The sequence below is a fragment of the Uloborus diversus genome, chromosome 3 (assembly GCF_026930045.1).
Source record: "Uloborus diversus isolate 005 chromosome 3, Udiv.v.3.1, whole genome shotgun sequence".
In the NCBI taxonomy this organism is placed as follows: domain Eukaryota; kingdom Metazoa; phylum Arthropoda; class Arachnida; order Araneae; family Uloboridae; genus Uloborus; species Uloborus diversus.
This window is the reverse complement of record NC_072733.1, coordinates 193,589,045-193,603,551: the sequence shown is the minus strand read 5'-3', so window position 1 is coordinate 193,603,551 and position 14,507 is coordinate 193,589,045. Positions and strand designations below refer to the sequence as shown.

General features: G+C 31.9%; 1 protein-coding gene across 1 annotated transcript in view; it reads left to right on the top strand.

The window, feature by feature from the left end:
- Positions 1-14,507, top strand: part of LOC129219109 (G2/M phase-specific E3 ubiquitin-protein ligase-like) — a 104,977-nt gene that overhangs the window by 74,058 nt on the left and 16,412 nt on the right. Inside the window, exon 6 of the mRNA XM_054853429.1 lies at positions 12,054-12,216. Coding sequence (XP_054709404.1) covers positions 12,054-12,216 — 163 coding nt within the window. The remainder of the gene's footprint in view (positions 1-12,053; positions 12,217-14,507) is intronic.

The following is a 14,507-nucleotide window of genomic DNA, read 5'->3' as shown; positions in this document are numbered from 1 at the left end:
TCGAGCTACTGAGGAAATGGACTAAAGGCACACATAGTTCTTTACCCTTTGGTATTTCTATGGTATATAGGAACCAAAAAACCATAGAGAAATCTGTTACTTTTGCATCTATAATGTCAAGGTTTTCAATTCGAAAAATAAACATACAATTCAGTATCCTGATTTACTATCTGCTACACGACCTGTACCTTCATGGACCAGAAATTCCCATTCCTCCACCTTTTCACATCATCCAACAGCAACCATCAGATTAAAGTTTAAACAAAAAAATTAATTTGAATTCTGAAATTTTGAATTTAAATTATGTTTTTCGCAATCACTACAGGACCCTACTCATTGGTTATTGTTTCTAGATATGGTTTCCTGTCCCCCTAAGCCTGCCCCTCCTCCTGTGTGCTTACGTGTGTCTAATTGTGTGTGTGTGCAGAAGAGCGCGTGCGTGCATGTGTAGGCTTGTGTGTGTGCGTAGACCTGTGCATATGCATTTAGGCGCATGTGTATGTCTGTAACGGCAAGTGTATGTGAGTGTGTGTGTAGCGGCGTGTGTGTGAGTGTGTATGTGTGTAGCGGCACGTGTGTGTGTATATGTATAGCGGCGCATGTGAGTGTATGTGTAGCGGTGCGTGTGTGTCAGTGTGTATGTGTGGCAGCGTGCGTGTGTGTAAGACGTGGATGCCCCTGGTCCAAGCTGAAAAAGGAACCACAACGCCAAGGACCATCAAATGAGAGTAATAAGCAATCGTGATTGCTCAACGAAACCGATGAAAAAAAGCGAAAAAAACCGATTTTATTCAAAAAAACCCAAAGATTGTCTAACATAGAATAGAACTGCATTTTTTTTAAATTTGAACAACTCAATTTTGTTGAAATTTTCTGTTAAATACAGTTTCAAAAAATATTCTCTCAGTATTTTTGACCATTTTTATGAAATATTTCAAGCACACTTTTCTCGAAAACTTGACGTGCTGGAAGGAAAAAAACTAAGCTCAAATTCGTGATCAGCACACCCCATTTACTATAGGGCGCCCATTGAGCTTGAAACACTTTTTCGCAAAGAAAAAATGTAGGCCTGTGTAATGTTTCATTAATCTCTTTGCATTACTAACTTAAGTTTTTCTCTTATTACTACACCATTCGTGTTGTTTCCTGGTGAAAATAACAATTAAAGAATCATTTTTAGGAAAATCAGTGAACATTTATTGAGACAAACAAGTTCTTCAAAAAAAGGTTAATTAAAATCTCAGAAATTACTATATGTATATTCGTTTACTGGAGAATTATAGCAGTAACAATAACTAAAATGGAAAAGATTATGCTTGACAACTTGAAAAAATGCCTGATCAGGTTTGGTCAATTCATGTGCTTGTTGGAAATGTAGTCCAAACTTACAATGAGCTGGAACTAACTTTCTTAGCTGAAACCTTCTTTAGAAAAGAGTAGTTGTAGTGCTGGCCGACCAACCATTCCATGGATTAAAATCATAACAGAGCTTTGCCATCTCCCCAAAAGTTAGAGAGTTGCCAAACAGGAACTAAATGAACAGACAAGGAAAGAAAGAGATCTACAACAGTTGATACTGTCTTTTATTTGCACTTTGCTCATTTGTATGCATCAATCTAAACACTCTGTAAAACATTAAAAGAAAACCACCAGTTTCCAGCCAAGGTAACTTCTTACAATTGGTTTTCTCCTGTTTCCCTCGGCTTTGCCATTTTTGATGTGCCCTTCGATTATTACAGCATGTATTTTGAATGGTAAAACTGTAAATATTTCGAAAGAATGCTTCATGAGGGAATTTAGTACTGTAAAAGCACTTATTTTTGCAAGACAATTTTTGCAAAATGGTAGATAAAGGTGATTTGCGAATTTTATAATGACAGCTTTTTTACATGTATTACGTTAAAAGTTAAAATAGACTGCAAGGCTTAATTTTTTGTCATCAGGACTACCTTACAAAAGTTAAAGCCTGACAAAAATAAGTGGTTTTGCAGTATGATATCTATTCATACTTGAAATAAATCATGATTTTCTAAAAATTTAAATTGAGTTTTTATTATTTGATGGTTTTCTTGGCATGTGTGAAAAGAATGCCTTTTTTTTAAATAATTTGATTGTGAGTTTATGTGAAACAAACAAGTAAAAATGAATGAATAAATAAATACCTTCCCTTCTAAAATGTATGAACTTTTACTTTCAGAAAGTAAAGTTTTGAAAAATGTATACCTCATTGAACTAATTCATTTTTAAGTAGTTATTTGCAAGAAATGAAATTCTTTACTCACATTGCTTTTTAAATTCTAATTTTCAAAATAATAGATCTTGAAAATCAATTACTGTACATAATAAACTTTCAGTTATTTACTTTAGATGAAAATGTTCCAACTAAAAGCTCCTCATAAATCCATTGAACAAACCATAATATAATAAGCTCTGCTATTAATTTTCAGTATTATGTAACTATATTACCGGATGAAAACCTAGAAACAAAAGAATCATTTTACATTTATACATTATGTAGGATAATTTTAATGCCTTTCACCAGAAGTTAAAAGTGTGATCATTACTGAAATTTAATTGACAACAAGGTCAACAGTTCTTCACCACAATTTGTGACTAACCTGTTATTTCATAATTAAATGTTAACAACGTCAAAAGTTTCAATATGAAACCAATTTTTTGTTTAAAAAAATTGGAAAAAGAAGATATTGCATAACCGATGCTATCTAAACAGGTAAGGTATCCATAATAAAAACCTGTAATTACAATGCAACATGTAACTTTCAATGTTGCTATAAAATGCAACGGAATTCTCAAAAGAGATCAGGTGTCACTGTCCAGTAAATTTAGGATTTTTTGCACCACAAATTTATAATAAAGAACTATTTTCAGAATCAGTTCCTCGTAGCGTGTAGATTAAATCCTAAAAAGTCCCTTAGATTTATAAGTGATCTTCCATCCAAAATGGCAGATCAAAGCTAGTCACCTAGTACTTTTTGCCTTCCTCATATCTTAGTCTAAAATAAAAAAATTTTAGTTCTGAAAAACCGGTATGCTCTAGAAGTAATCTTGTTTTTCCAAAATAAAGATTTTTCAGTTCTGAAAAACCGGTATGCTCTAGAAGTAATATTGCTTTGATACATACTCTAAAAAAAAAAAACAATAAAAAATTTCAAACTATTATTTCAACATCAAACAGGGTTCGTACGCTCCTTCAAAACTCCTGCAATACTCCTTCATTCAGGAATTTTTTGTGAAGGGCCCTTCAAACTCCTTCATTTTGGTTTTAACTCCTTCAAAACTCCTTTTTTAGTTCAAGACTACATAATTTTCCTCTATGACAGTAACGTAAAATACTTCGATCGATAGCTTAACATCATCACAAGGACAAAGGTATAAGGATTATTTTGATGTAGTAATTTCATATATTTATTTTTTTCATAAAGATGTAATTTACAAATTGATCATAGCAGTCGTAAAAGTTGAAAATGAAAATACTATGACAAAGACAATTTATATGTGAAGTAAAACAAGCTTAAATGGTGCTTGACTATGTTTTGAAGTTTTATAATTATTGCTTTTTCCTTCATCACACTCTCAGTAACAAAAGTCAGTTTGTCCAGTTATTATTAAAAAATAGTTTAGTAGATGTACTATATTAAGTGATGGTTTTAAAAAATTTTTTTTAGTAAATCGCAGTTTTGATAGTGTAAAAAGGGTCATCCACATCCACAAGTGATGTCATGCCTTGAGGGGGAGATGGGTTCATGAAATTGTGACAAGGGGAAGAGGGAGGGTGACAAAAAGTGACATCACACAGTTATTATAACAATGTTTATGAAAAATATGACATGTGACAATAGGAGTAGTAAGGTAAAGTGTGACACTTTGTGACAAAGGGGAAGGGGTCAAATGCGTTGGGAAAAAAAATTGCGACATCATTTAAGGTCGGCTCGTTAGACTCCTTCAAAACCTCATTTTACTCCTTCAAAACTCCTCCAAAACTCCTTCATTTTATTTCTGAAATTGAGTACGAACCCTGTCAAAGGCTAAAATTTCTATGTTTTACATAATATGCAGCAGAACACATTAGCTATTTATATTTGAAAAAATTATGGCATTGTTTTAAAAAATTGACTGTAAAATAATTGATATAGTTCATTTATTGAGTAACCTAGTAACTTTTATTCCATATCTGAAAGAAATGATGCTGTTTCTAGCTCTGGAGTGAGAATATGATAAGGGGAAAAATATTCTCATAATAGAATTTTTTAAAAACTGTTGCACATTATTACTTTTATTGCTGCAAAAACTAACATATAATATGTAATTGAAAAAGAAAACATACATTGAAGAGAAGATCATAGTGCCCATAAAAATAAAGGCTAAAGCAGCATCATAATTTAACAACACCATCATCATCTTCGAAACTGTACACAAAATTGAATTTTTACATGTTTCACCTAATTAATGTATGCAAAACTTGAGCGTTGAAGGTCAGCATTTTCATTGGTATCTGAGATCACAGTCTTGCATAATTACTGTTATTTAAGAGTCACTAAACATTAATTGCAGAATTTCTTCGGAAAGTGACAGAAGCACTGTGCTCTGTCCACCTTCTTTCATAATGCATCCAAATTTAGTTAGATTCATGGTTTTCTTCAGCCTCTGTCAGGCATTAAATTTTAATGAACAAGTTTTGGTTACTTAATTATTATACAGGGCGACAGATCAGGGAAATCAGGGAGATCAGGGAAAAGTCAGGGAACTTTATTAATCAGGGAAAAGTCAGGGAAATATCAGGGAAATTTGGAAAAATAACAAAAAATCAGGGAAAATTGATTTTTTGAAGAAAAATTTTTTTTTTTTTTTTTTTTTGCTTTACAAAATTAAGTACTCTTAATTCCCTACGCATTTTCCGCCAATTATCTGTTCAAAAAAAAAAAAAAAAGTTAAATTAATGAGGTGTGATTATACACTGCCGCATATTTGTGCATCTTTTTTCCTCAACATCAAAGTATTGAATCTTACTTATTAACCACAGGATGAACTTCCTAAGATTGCTTTGTGTCTGTTAGGTTGTTTATTTTACCTAGCTTGAAATTTCCTTTTGCGCTTTCAATGCTACGTAAAATAAACAACCATACAGGCAAAGAGGAAGCCTTCAATTATGCCTTAGCTCCTTTGCCTTTATTCCATTTTCTCGAAGTAATTAGCGTACTATAATCATGATTTCAAGAAGAAATCTTTGGTTTTTGAATTAATACTATAAAAGCTTAAAAGTTATAACTTCTTCGCGTTTTCAATTTAATTGCTAAAATTGAACTTTCAATTAAAAAAACCTTGTTTTTGCCGTTATACTATTTGTTGTCACCGCAGATTATAAAGGTTTTCTTTTCTTCAGACTTTAGTGATTCTTTAATTTTATAACCAAGTTGTATTCTTCTTTTATGTATTTAAAATTAACTAATTGCTTATTTTTTCCTTTTTTTTCCCTTGCATTTCAAAGTTTTTGTTACAAAAGCAATCTAAGATTTTTTCTCGTTACATACTGAAATCATTTGAAATAGAGTTAACTTGTGCACTTAAGAAAATATCTTTATTTTTTTATTGCTAAAATGCTGTATTCATTCATTAAAACCTATGTTCTTGATTAGAGAAAAGCTCCCTATGAATTTATGTCAAATGGTTTCACCTGTTTTGCATAAGTATGTCAATTAGTTATATAAGAATAACTACATTACTTCTATTCTTCCACTATTACTTGTTATTCTTGCAACAATTATTATACTGCTTGAAAACTTAGAACTAAAAAGTAATTGAAATTATTTTGAACTATCATAAATACACATGTTTTTAAAAGTAATTTTAATAGTTTCTTAAATTCTTATGCTAAGTGGTATCTGGAAGTAAAGTTTTTTTTTTTTTTTTTAATTTTCTATAATCTTTCCATTGTATAAAAATTTAATATACTGTGTTGTAGGTCATTCCCCCCACCCCCCAAAACAAATTGTCTTGTTTTTTTTAAACTAATTTATTAAAAAAAGTAGCATCTTTTTAAAATATATCGTTAGTTCAACAACTTTACATAAGATAAAAAGATAAATAAATACCTTTGTGCTGAAAACTTAAAACGTTTAAAATACTGCATTTTATACAAACATACAATGGATTTCAAGTAAAGCAAAGAAAGAAAACCATTATCATTGGTAACGTAAATCAGGGAAATTTGGTGAACTTAATCAGGGAGATCAGGGAAAAGTCAGGGAACTTTTTTTCACAGTTCCTGTCGCCACCCTGTTATAGTTGATGTATTACGAGGTGTCTAGAGAATAAAGTGTTCCTCCACCGAAGAGATGTTTCTGAAACAGTTCTGCAATTCTGTGACCTTTTCTGGATCAAGCTGAGTACTACTGAATTGTGAGATCAGAGAAAACAGCTCGAGATTTTCTTGCAGCAACTAGCAACTTTAAAACTCTAAATTTCCTCTTTCTGAATATTGTTGATATGGCCCCACATCCTATGGCTGCGTGGAGAAGTAGAAGAGGATCTTTCAAAGACTCAAGGCTTCTTGTACTTGCTATATATTGTAATACAATCACGCCTGCTTATTAGAATATCAATTAAAGGAATATCCTGCCTATTGTAATACAGTTTCCAAGTACCAAACCGTTGTAATTTGTTACTTTGATTCCGGATAATAGAATATCCCGCTTATTGAAATCATTTTTCTTGATAAATTGACTTCCATTAAGCAAGTTTGACTGTATTTTTCTTTATACTGAATTGATTTGGATGTAAACGTACAATAATGTCCCAGACTTACCTCTTTCGTTTAGAATTGAGGGCAGATCTGTAGTATTACCAGGGCATGGATCTATAAGTTTTGGGCCCTCCTGCAAAAAATCATCAGGGCTTCTTACTGTTTATTGAATTTCTATGCTACTAAGGTCCGCAAGCCCTTTAGTTAGGTGCCCCCTCCCTCTCGACCTGTACTCAGGGTCTGCGGGTACATAGATCCAGGCCTTTCATTACTTACTACTGTGACTGGTCTTGAGCTGTAATGGCATGATTTTGTTACAATTGAGCAAATTAATACATTAGCATGCTTATCCGATGCCTATCCGTTTGTACAACAGGGATTCCTTCTGATCGAAGTATTCCATCATCATAATTTAAAGTAATTTTGATTTGTTCTAATAATTTCGCAAAAAGTTAGTCTATTTAGTCATTGCTACTAAATTTTCTTCAAAAGTAAGTCTCAGACATTTTCGACATAACCTTCACCCTTTGTTTTTCTGCAATGCTGGTTGGTAATTCACCCGTTATCCAATAAAAACCACTGCCTCACTCAAAGTGAAGTTTTTTCAGAAGAAACCTGACATATGAGGCACATGTCTTTTTCTATGTCTGACTTATTCCATTCCAATGCATGCATAAGAATTGCTCCATCTGTAATGGACAAGTAAATTAATAGCTTCTTAACACTAGGCTCTATTGATTCAATGATAGCTGCTACATTTGATTTTTTAATATTTCTCAGAGAAATCCGATGAAAAAGAAAGGATTGTTGAGAGCTTATTCATATTTGAAATGATCTTGTACATTATCGTTTAATTTGAGAATAGCAGCAATCCTGGTGAAAAACTGTAAAAGACTGAACATGACACTCAGTTCTTAAAACCAACCCTTTTTTGCCCTCTGAAGTTTAGCTTCTCCAAAATAATTTCCTAAAATTCAAGGAAGCAACTTTTCAGCCATCTTTTTTCCCTGTCACATAATTGAATGTAAACATCCATGGGTCTGTCCAGGATTTTTCATAAGGTCCGTTCTTTGAAAAATCAAATAATTTTGTGAAACGTCAATTTTGTAAAAAATCAATTAATTTTGTGAAAAATCAAATAATTATGTAAAAAATCAAATAATTTTGACATTTTTTTTTCTTTTTGGTAAAAACGAAATTTCAGAATCTTGAGATGGCACAAACTGCATCATTGGCATTTAAAGTTGAGTGTTTTCCCTCTTTTCTATTGAGTGTTTTTTTAGTATTCGGGTGGGGCGGGAGGCATTGCTCTCTGGGAGATGGGCACCCATCAAGTATCAATATTTATCTACCATTCTACATTATGTTAAATTGTACTAGAAATGTTACACATATTATACGAGGGTTGTTTTTTTTTTTTCAAGCTCCGTTTGGCTATATAAAAAAAAGGGGGAATATACAAAAAAGATTTTACTATTAAAAGTAAGGTACAATGCATATTATTTTTCTACATAATCATCTTGAAGATTTAGGCATTTGTTGTACCTGTGCACAAGCTTTTCTATACCCTCCTCATAAAATTGCTGCCGCCAATGATTGAAAGTGATTTTTGACTGTGTTTTTGGGACCCAGCGAGCACAAAGTTTTATGTGGCACAACCGTTCTATAACTATAGAATGTAGGGACGATCTTGAAACTTCTGGAAATTGCATCGATAGTTCACTTATCGTGAATCTTCCATTTTCCTTAACTGCTTTGTCGACTCGTTGAACAAGGTCGTCTGTAGCCACAGACTTGCGTCCCAGACCCCTATCATCATGCACATTAGTTCTGCCCTCTTTAAATTTTCGGCACCACTTACGAACAACACCAGCACTCATTAAGTTATCTCCACATACAGGACTTATTCTTCAATGAATTTCTGCTGCCCTGTTACCTTCTGCTTGTAAGAATCAAATAACACTTCTCAATTCACTCTTCTTCTCAATTTGATGGGAGACTCGATAGAGACAGCCATGTTTTTGTGTCTGTAGCTCAACAAGAAACTATAGATTAGACTCGTCAGTAACTGAGTGTTTAGACAGAGGCATGTGCAGTATCCTAGTTAGCAAACCACTCACCTGCCGCCCATCTGGCTTTCCTACTGTAAAAGGAGCTTGAAAAAAAAAAACAACCTACGTAGTATTTAAAATAATTGTAAGAAAAAATCAGGCTGGGGTTCAGTATTTAACTTTTTGACACAAGACACTGCTAAAGAGCAAAAAATTTTGTTTAAAACTTATGAGCTCAGTGATTTTTACAAAAAATATATATATATTTGTTTACCTCTTTACAAAGCGTACTAAACATCAAAAATCCGGATTCTCACAGCGGATACAAAAAGATCACAATCCTCAATGTGAAGGTATCAAAAGTATAAAAACGGTTTGTAAAAGAAATATTTTTGATAAAATTATTTTAGAATTGCATTTTACAGTCCTATGATAAACATATCAATAATATCTGGAGACAGTTGATGCAAAAAAAAAAAAAAAAACATTTGATTCAGCGTTTTAATTTTTTACTCATAAAAGAAAATGCAATTTCACTTTAAAAACTTGAAATAAGTGTTGTTACAAAAATAAAGAAATTTTTCATTTATTTGCATCCTAATAAAGCAAAGTTAGTTTGAAAAAAGAATAAAATATGATTCTCATATCATATGTAAAAATATTGCATTTTTCAAAATTTAGGTATCTAAAGAAAAAAAGGAAAAAAAAGAGTTTATTTTTAGTTGATTATCATTTTAGCATTGAAAAATCGAACCCATAAAACTTTCTCCCAAAATAACTGTTAAACATCGCACCATCAGACACCCTATCTGAAGCTATTACATTTCCCTCCCCCACCCCTTCTATCCTTTGCAGTTCTAATTCATTTTGTTGTATATTATTGTTTATTAGTGCTTATGACGCCTTTATCAGAAAGGGTTCTCGCTTTTTCATAGAAGTTTACAGCAACTTTTCTGTATAAAGCAAAATTATAAACCAAACAGACTTTCAGCTGTTAATTTCTTTCAAAGAAACAAACAACAAGCATTATATTTATTTGACTGTAGTACTTTATCACTTGCAAAAACATCACAAGAGTGCCGATTTTTTTTTTTTTTTTTGCAAAATTAGCAGATTTTGTATAAGCTGATCCCTCACATTTAACTTTAGATAAGGTCAACTTGAGAGTTACTCTTTCAATAAACAATTTGTGAAAGATCTGTTTTTGTTTATCAGAATTTTGTGAAAGGTCCGTTTTGGTTGATCAGGATTTTGTGAAAGGTCCGTTTTGAATGATCGGATTTTTGTGAAGTGTCCATTAACGACTCCAAATTTCCTCTGGCCAGACCCCTGACATTGTTCTTGAGTAACCATTTGCTACCTAAAATGCACGAAAACATGATTTTGAGATTACAATGGTCTTTTTATAAAAAATAACTTTGATCCATTTTTGACGAATTTTTATCATTACTGTGAGTGTTTTTTTTAAAAATACTTTACTTAATATCACAAAAAAAAAGAGGAACGATTTTACAATTTATGGTAGTTTTAAAAAGCTAAATAAATTAACATTCAATTTTCAAAAGGAAAATTTTACATTTTCGACACAAAACACAATTTGCAGATCATATATGTCTATAGCTTTTTAAAGGAAAAGAAGCATCAACTTAACACAATATTCAGAATCCAAAAATAACAAATATTGATTGAGATATGAGGGAAAAAAAAATTTCTAAAAAATACCACAATATTCTTTTTATTAGCTTATGTGTTCTGTTGCATTTTACGTAGAATAAAAAAGTTTTAGCTTTTGGTGTCAAAACAAACATTTTTGGTGAAAATTTTTATTGGTTGGTTATATATCGAAACAATATTACTTCTAGAACATACAGGCTTTTTTCAGCACTGAAAAATCTTCATTTTTGTCTCATATATTAGGGCGGCAAAACGTACTCGCCGGCCATCTTGATCTGTCATTTTGGGTAGAAGCTCATGTAGGAACTTGAGGGACTTTTCAGGATTCCTTCTACACATGTTCAGGAACTTGTCCTGAAAAAGTCTGCTAATTTTTAATTTATAGTGCATTGACCCTATTTTTGGCCTAAATTTACTGGGCTATAAAATAATGTTAAAATTTCCATTAAAAAAAAAGGGAAAATAAATCTAAAAAAAAATACTCATGTCATATGTAGGCGTTCAACAAAAAGTGTAACTGAATGCAAAAATAGGATTAATCATCACCAAATTCAGTAAAGTAATCACGCTGACTTGCATATGGCTGTTATTCTACAGCTTATCTGTACGAAAACATCCGAAGTTATCCCTTTTTGCAATGTTCTTGACTTTATTGAAAACAGGAAATGGACAGCAATGAAAAACATGACTTTCAGCTTTGCCGATGTAACCAAAATAAAACAATTATTGCCTGAAATGTAGCCAGCAGGCCATAATCTCAATATTAAACATTAATGCACAAGCTGAAGTAAAAATTGTCGGATGCCATCTTGGTAATGAAGCAGAGGTAGAATTTGTTTATGATGGTTTTTGGCAACCTGAGGAAACATAGGCAAAATTAAGGTTACAATGGTGATAACAGTGAGTTTTCAAAAATCATGGACCATAGTCATTCTAGAAAATCCATTAAATTGCAAAAACGCCTTTATATAAATAATTTAAACTCAAAAGTCCATTAAATGTTCCAGTAAAATTGAAACTATTCCACCAAACCAATCTAAAAATAGCCATGAAATAACATTAAAAGTTTAATCGGAAAGTAAAATATTCCTCCAACTCCATTGTTTACACTCGTTCTTGCCAAACCACCACCTTACCATTCTCATACTGGAACCAAATCAAGGTGCGGATTATAAGGAAGAAATCATTATTCTTTATATTAATTTTGATTATACCTTAAAAATTATTACTTCCTCAGGTTTTTAATATAGTTGCTGAAATTGTATGTTAAATCAAAACTTCATTTTTTTACATTGTACTATTCGCGGATTATACGCTGACGCGGATTATATGAAGATTTTTCCTTCAGGTCCGATTTAGGACCAGCCGATTATACGCTGCCGCAGATAATATGCAAGCAAATACAGTATATCTATTTTTTTCACAAACAAATAGATGAGATGTTCTATGCAGGTTTGGCTAGTTTTCATTAATGATACCAGTTAAGTTATTCTTTTTTCCCCTGCCATATTCAAGGTTGTAAAGAAAATTAAATGCTGTACATATTTTATTTTTACTTTCTTTATTAGATCGTTCTGCAGACATCATATGCCGAAACAAGCACCTTTAGAAATCAATGAAGATGAATTGTACTGCCATATTTGCTATACAGCACTTACTCGAGAAGAATTACAAAATTGCTTGTATTCTCCTTGCTGTCGCAAAAATTGGTTTCATAAATATTGTTTACAGGTAAGAAATAATGTTTTTCATTTATTTATATGCATTTTTCAGTGTTTAAGAGATATTACTCTGGTACTTAGCTATGCCATTTTTTCTGCATTATTGGTTTAGTTTATATTTGCAAGGGGGGTAAACTCAATTATCTTGCCATAAGTAGTTGAGCTTATCTGAACCAAAAGCTGTAATATCATTCAGTAACACAAACAATTTATACTTCCAAAGTAGTCTTGAAGCTTTGTTGTTCCCTGCTTCGAGAGTACTTCAGAAATATAAATTGGGTAAATATTTTAAGCTGTGTTTAGAATATTTATCAATATCTTAGGATATTTGACTAAACTGTTTGTTATTATGAACTTATTCCTGAATCTATCTTGGCAACTTCTTACATGAGAAAGAAAATGAGTGAGCAAATCATCCCCATGGTGAATACAAATATAAATACAGATACAGAGTGTCCAGCCATAGGCACTGGGTCCAGCTAGGCTGGTCCATGCCAATTTATTAGTCCCTAATGAAGATCACTGACCCCTTACTCATTACATTCCCTTTCGGTAAGCTGTTCCAAGTGCCCACAACTAACTAAAGAGTAATGTTTCCTAATTCCCAGATTAGCCTGAGACTTGAATAGCTTAAACAATGACCCCTTATTCTGCTTTCTGTGCAAAATTTAACCCATTAACAAATTAATGGTTGATAAATTTAAATAACTGAATCATGTCCCCTCTGACTCTTTCTTGCTCCAGGCTACACAAATTAAGCCTTTTAAGTTTGCTACCATAATCCAAATCTGAAGCCTTGTAGCCCTTTCTTCTTAGAACCCTCTCTAATACAGAAATATCTTTCTTGAGAAAAGAGATCAAAACTTGAAAGCATATTCCAAATGAGGTCTCACCAAACTTCTATATAAATTCAGATGAACCTTCTTAGAACTGCTTGAAATAGATCTATTGATGAAACAGAAGCATTCTATTGGCTTTGTTTGTTACTTGCTATTAGGTTTGCGACATGGATGGCAAAACATTGATGTAAGAAATTAAAACATCAGTAGTGATGATATATAAATTAAAAAACATTGATGTTTTCCAACATCGATCTTTTTATCAATATATAACATATACAGTCTGAGTGAAAACTTTAAGTCCCGTGCACTTTTTTGAGAAATTGGACCCACATTAATCGTAGGATCAAAAAATCATATGAGTGATAATTATTAACCTTAAATATAAGTAAAAAAGGCAAAAAAATTTAATTGTAAGTGTTTCATTATCAGAAAATATTACAGATCAATATTTGAACCTGAGTAAAATCTTTAAGACCAACATAGAAAAAAGCATATGAGGACAAAAATTTAAATATTTATTAGCTTGTGTGGGAGCCAGTCATTCAAATTCTTCAAATATTCTGAATTTCATGAATGAAACTAGTTTTTGACAAAATTCAGGATGTTTTTTTTTCCATTCATCTTCGATGGTAGATTTCAGCGGTTTCAGCTCTATAGATGAAGTAAAATGTCTCTCCTTTGCATAAACTCTTCTTGCTAAGTCACCCAATAAGTTCTCTATTGGGTTAAGATCTGGAGACTTAGTTGGTCATTTCAAAGTTTAAACATTGTTTATTTGGAGCCTATTTTTTGCACTAATACTTGGATGGATAGATGCATTGTTTTGCTGATATTTTCAATTTTTCAAGCAATAAATTCAGCATTTGGTAAAAGATGACTTGAGAGGACATTTTGATATGCTTGTGAGTTCATTTTACCTGAAACAAATGCAACTGGGCACATACCATTGTAAGCAAAGCACTCTCAAGTTCTGACAGAGCCTCCATCTAATTGGCACTTGTAGAATATTTCTTTTTCTTTTCATAAATCATGCCGATACTTCCGTCCGTTCAGACTGTATTTTTGTATAAACTACACTTCAGACGTACATATATGATAATCTCCACCAAATGTTTCTTAATGGATCATTGAATTGTTTTGGCATTGCATTGATTCGTTAAAGTATAGCTATTATTTCTGAAATTTCTTAGTAAAGCCAATTATAAATTATATATATATATATATATATATGCTGTAAAATCCCAAAAGTACCCCCCCCCCCCTATTTTCAAAACAAAACTTGTTGATATTAGTAAGGGGTGTTATAATCGAGATTGTTCTGAAAAATTAGCCAAAATAATTGTTTTTAGTAGTATTAACTTTAGAGTACAGAAAAGAAATAATAAGTAAATAAGGGCTAATATTAATGAAGAGAGAGAAATTAATAAAAACCTGTCATAATTTTCTAGAGTAATAAATT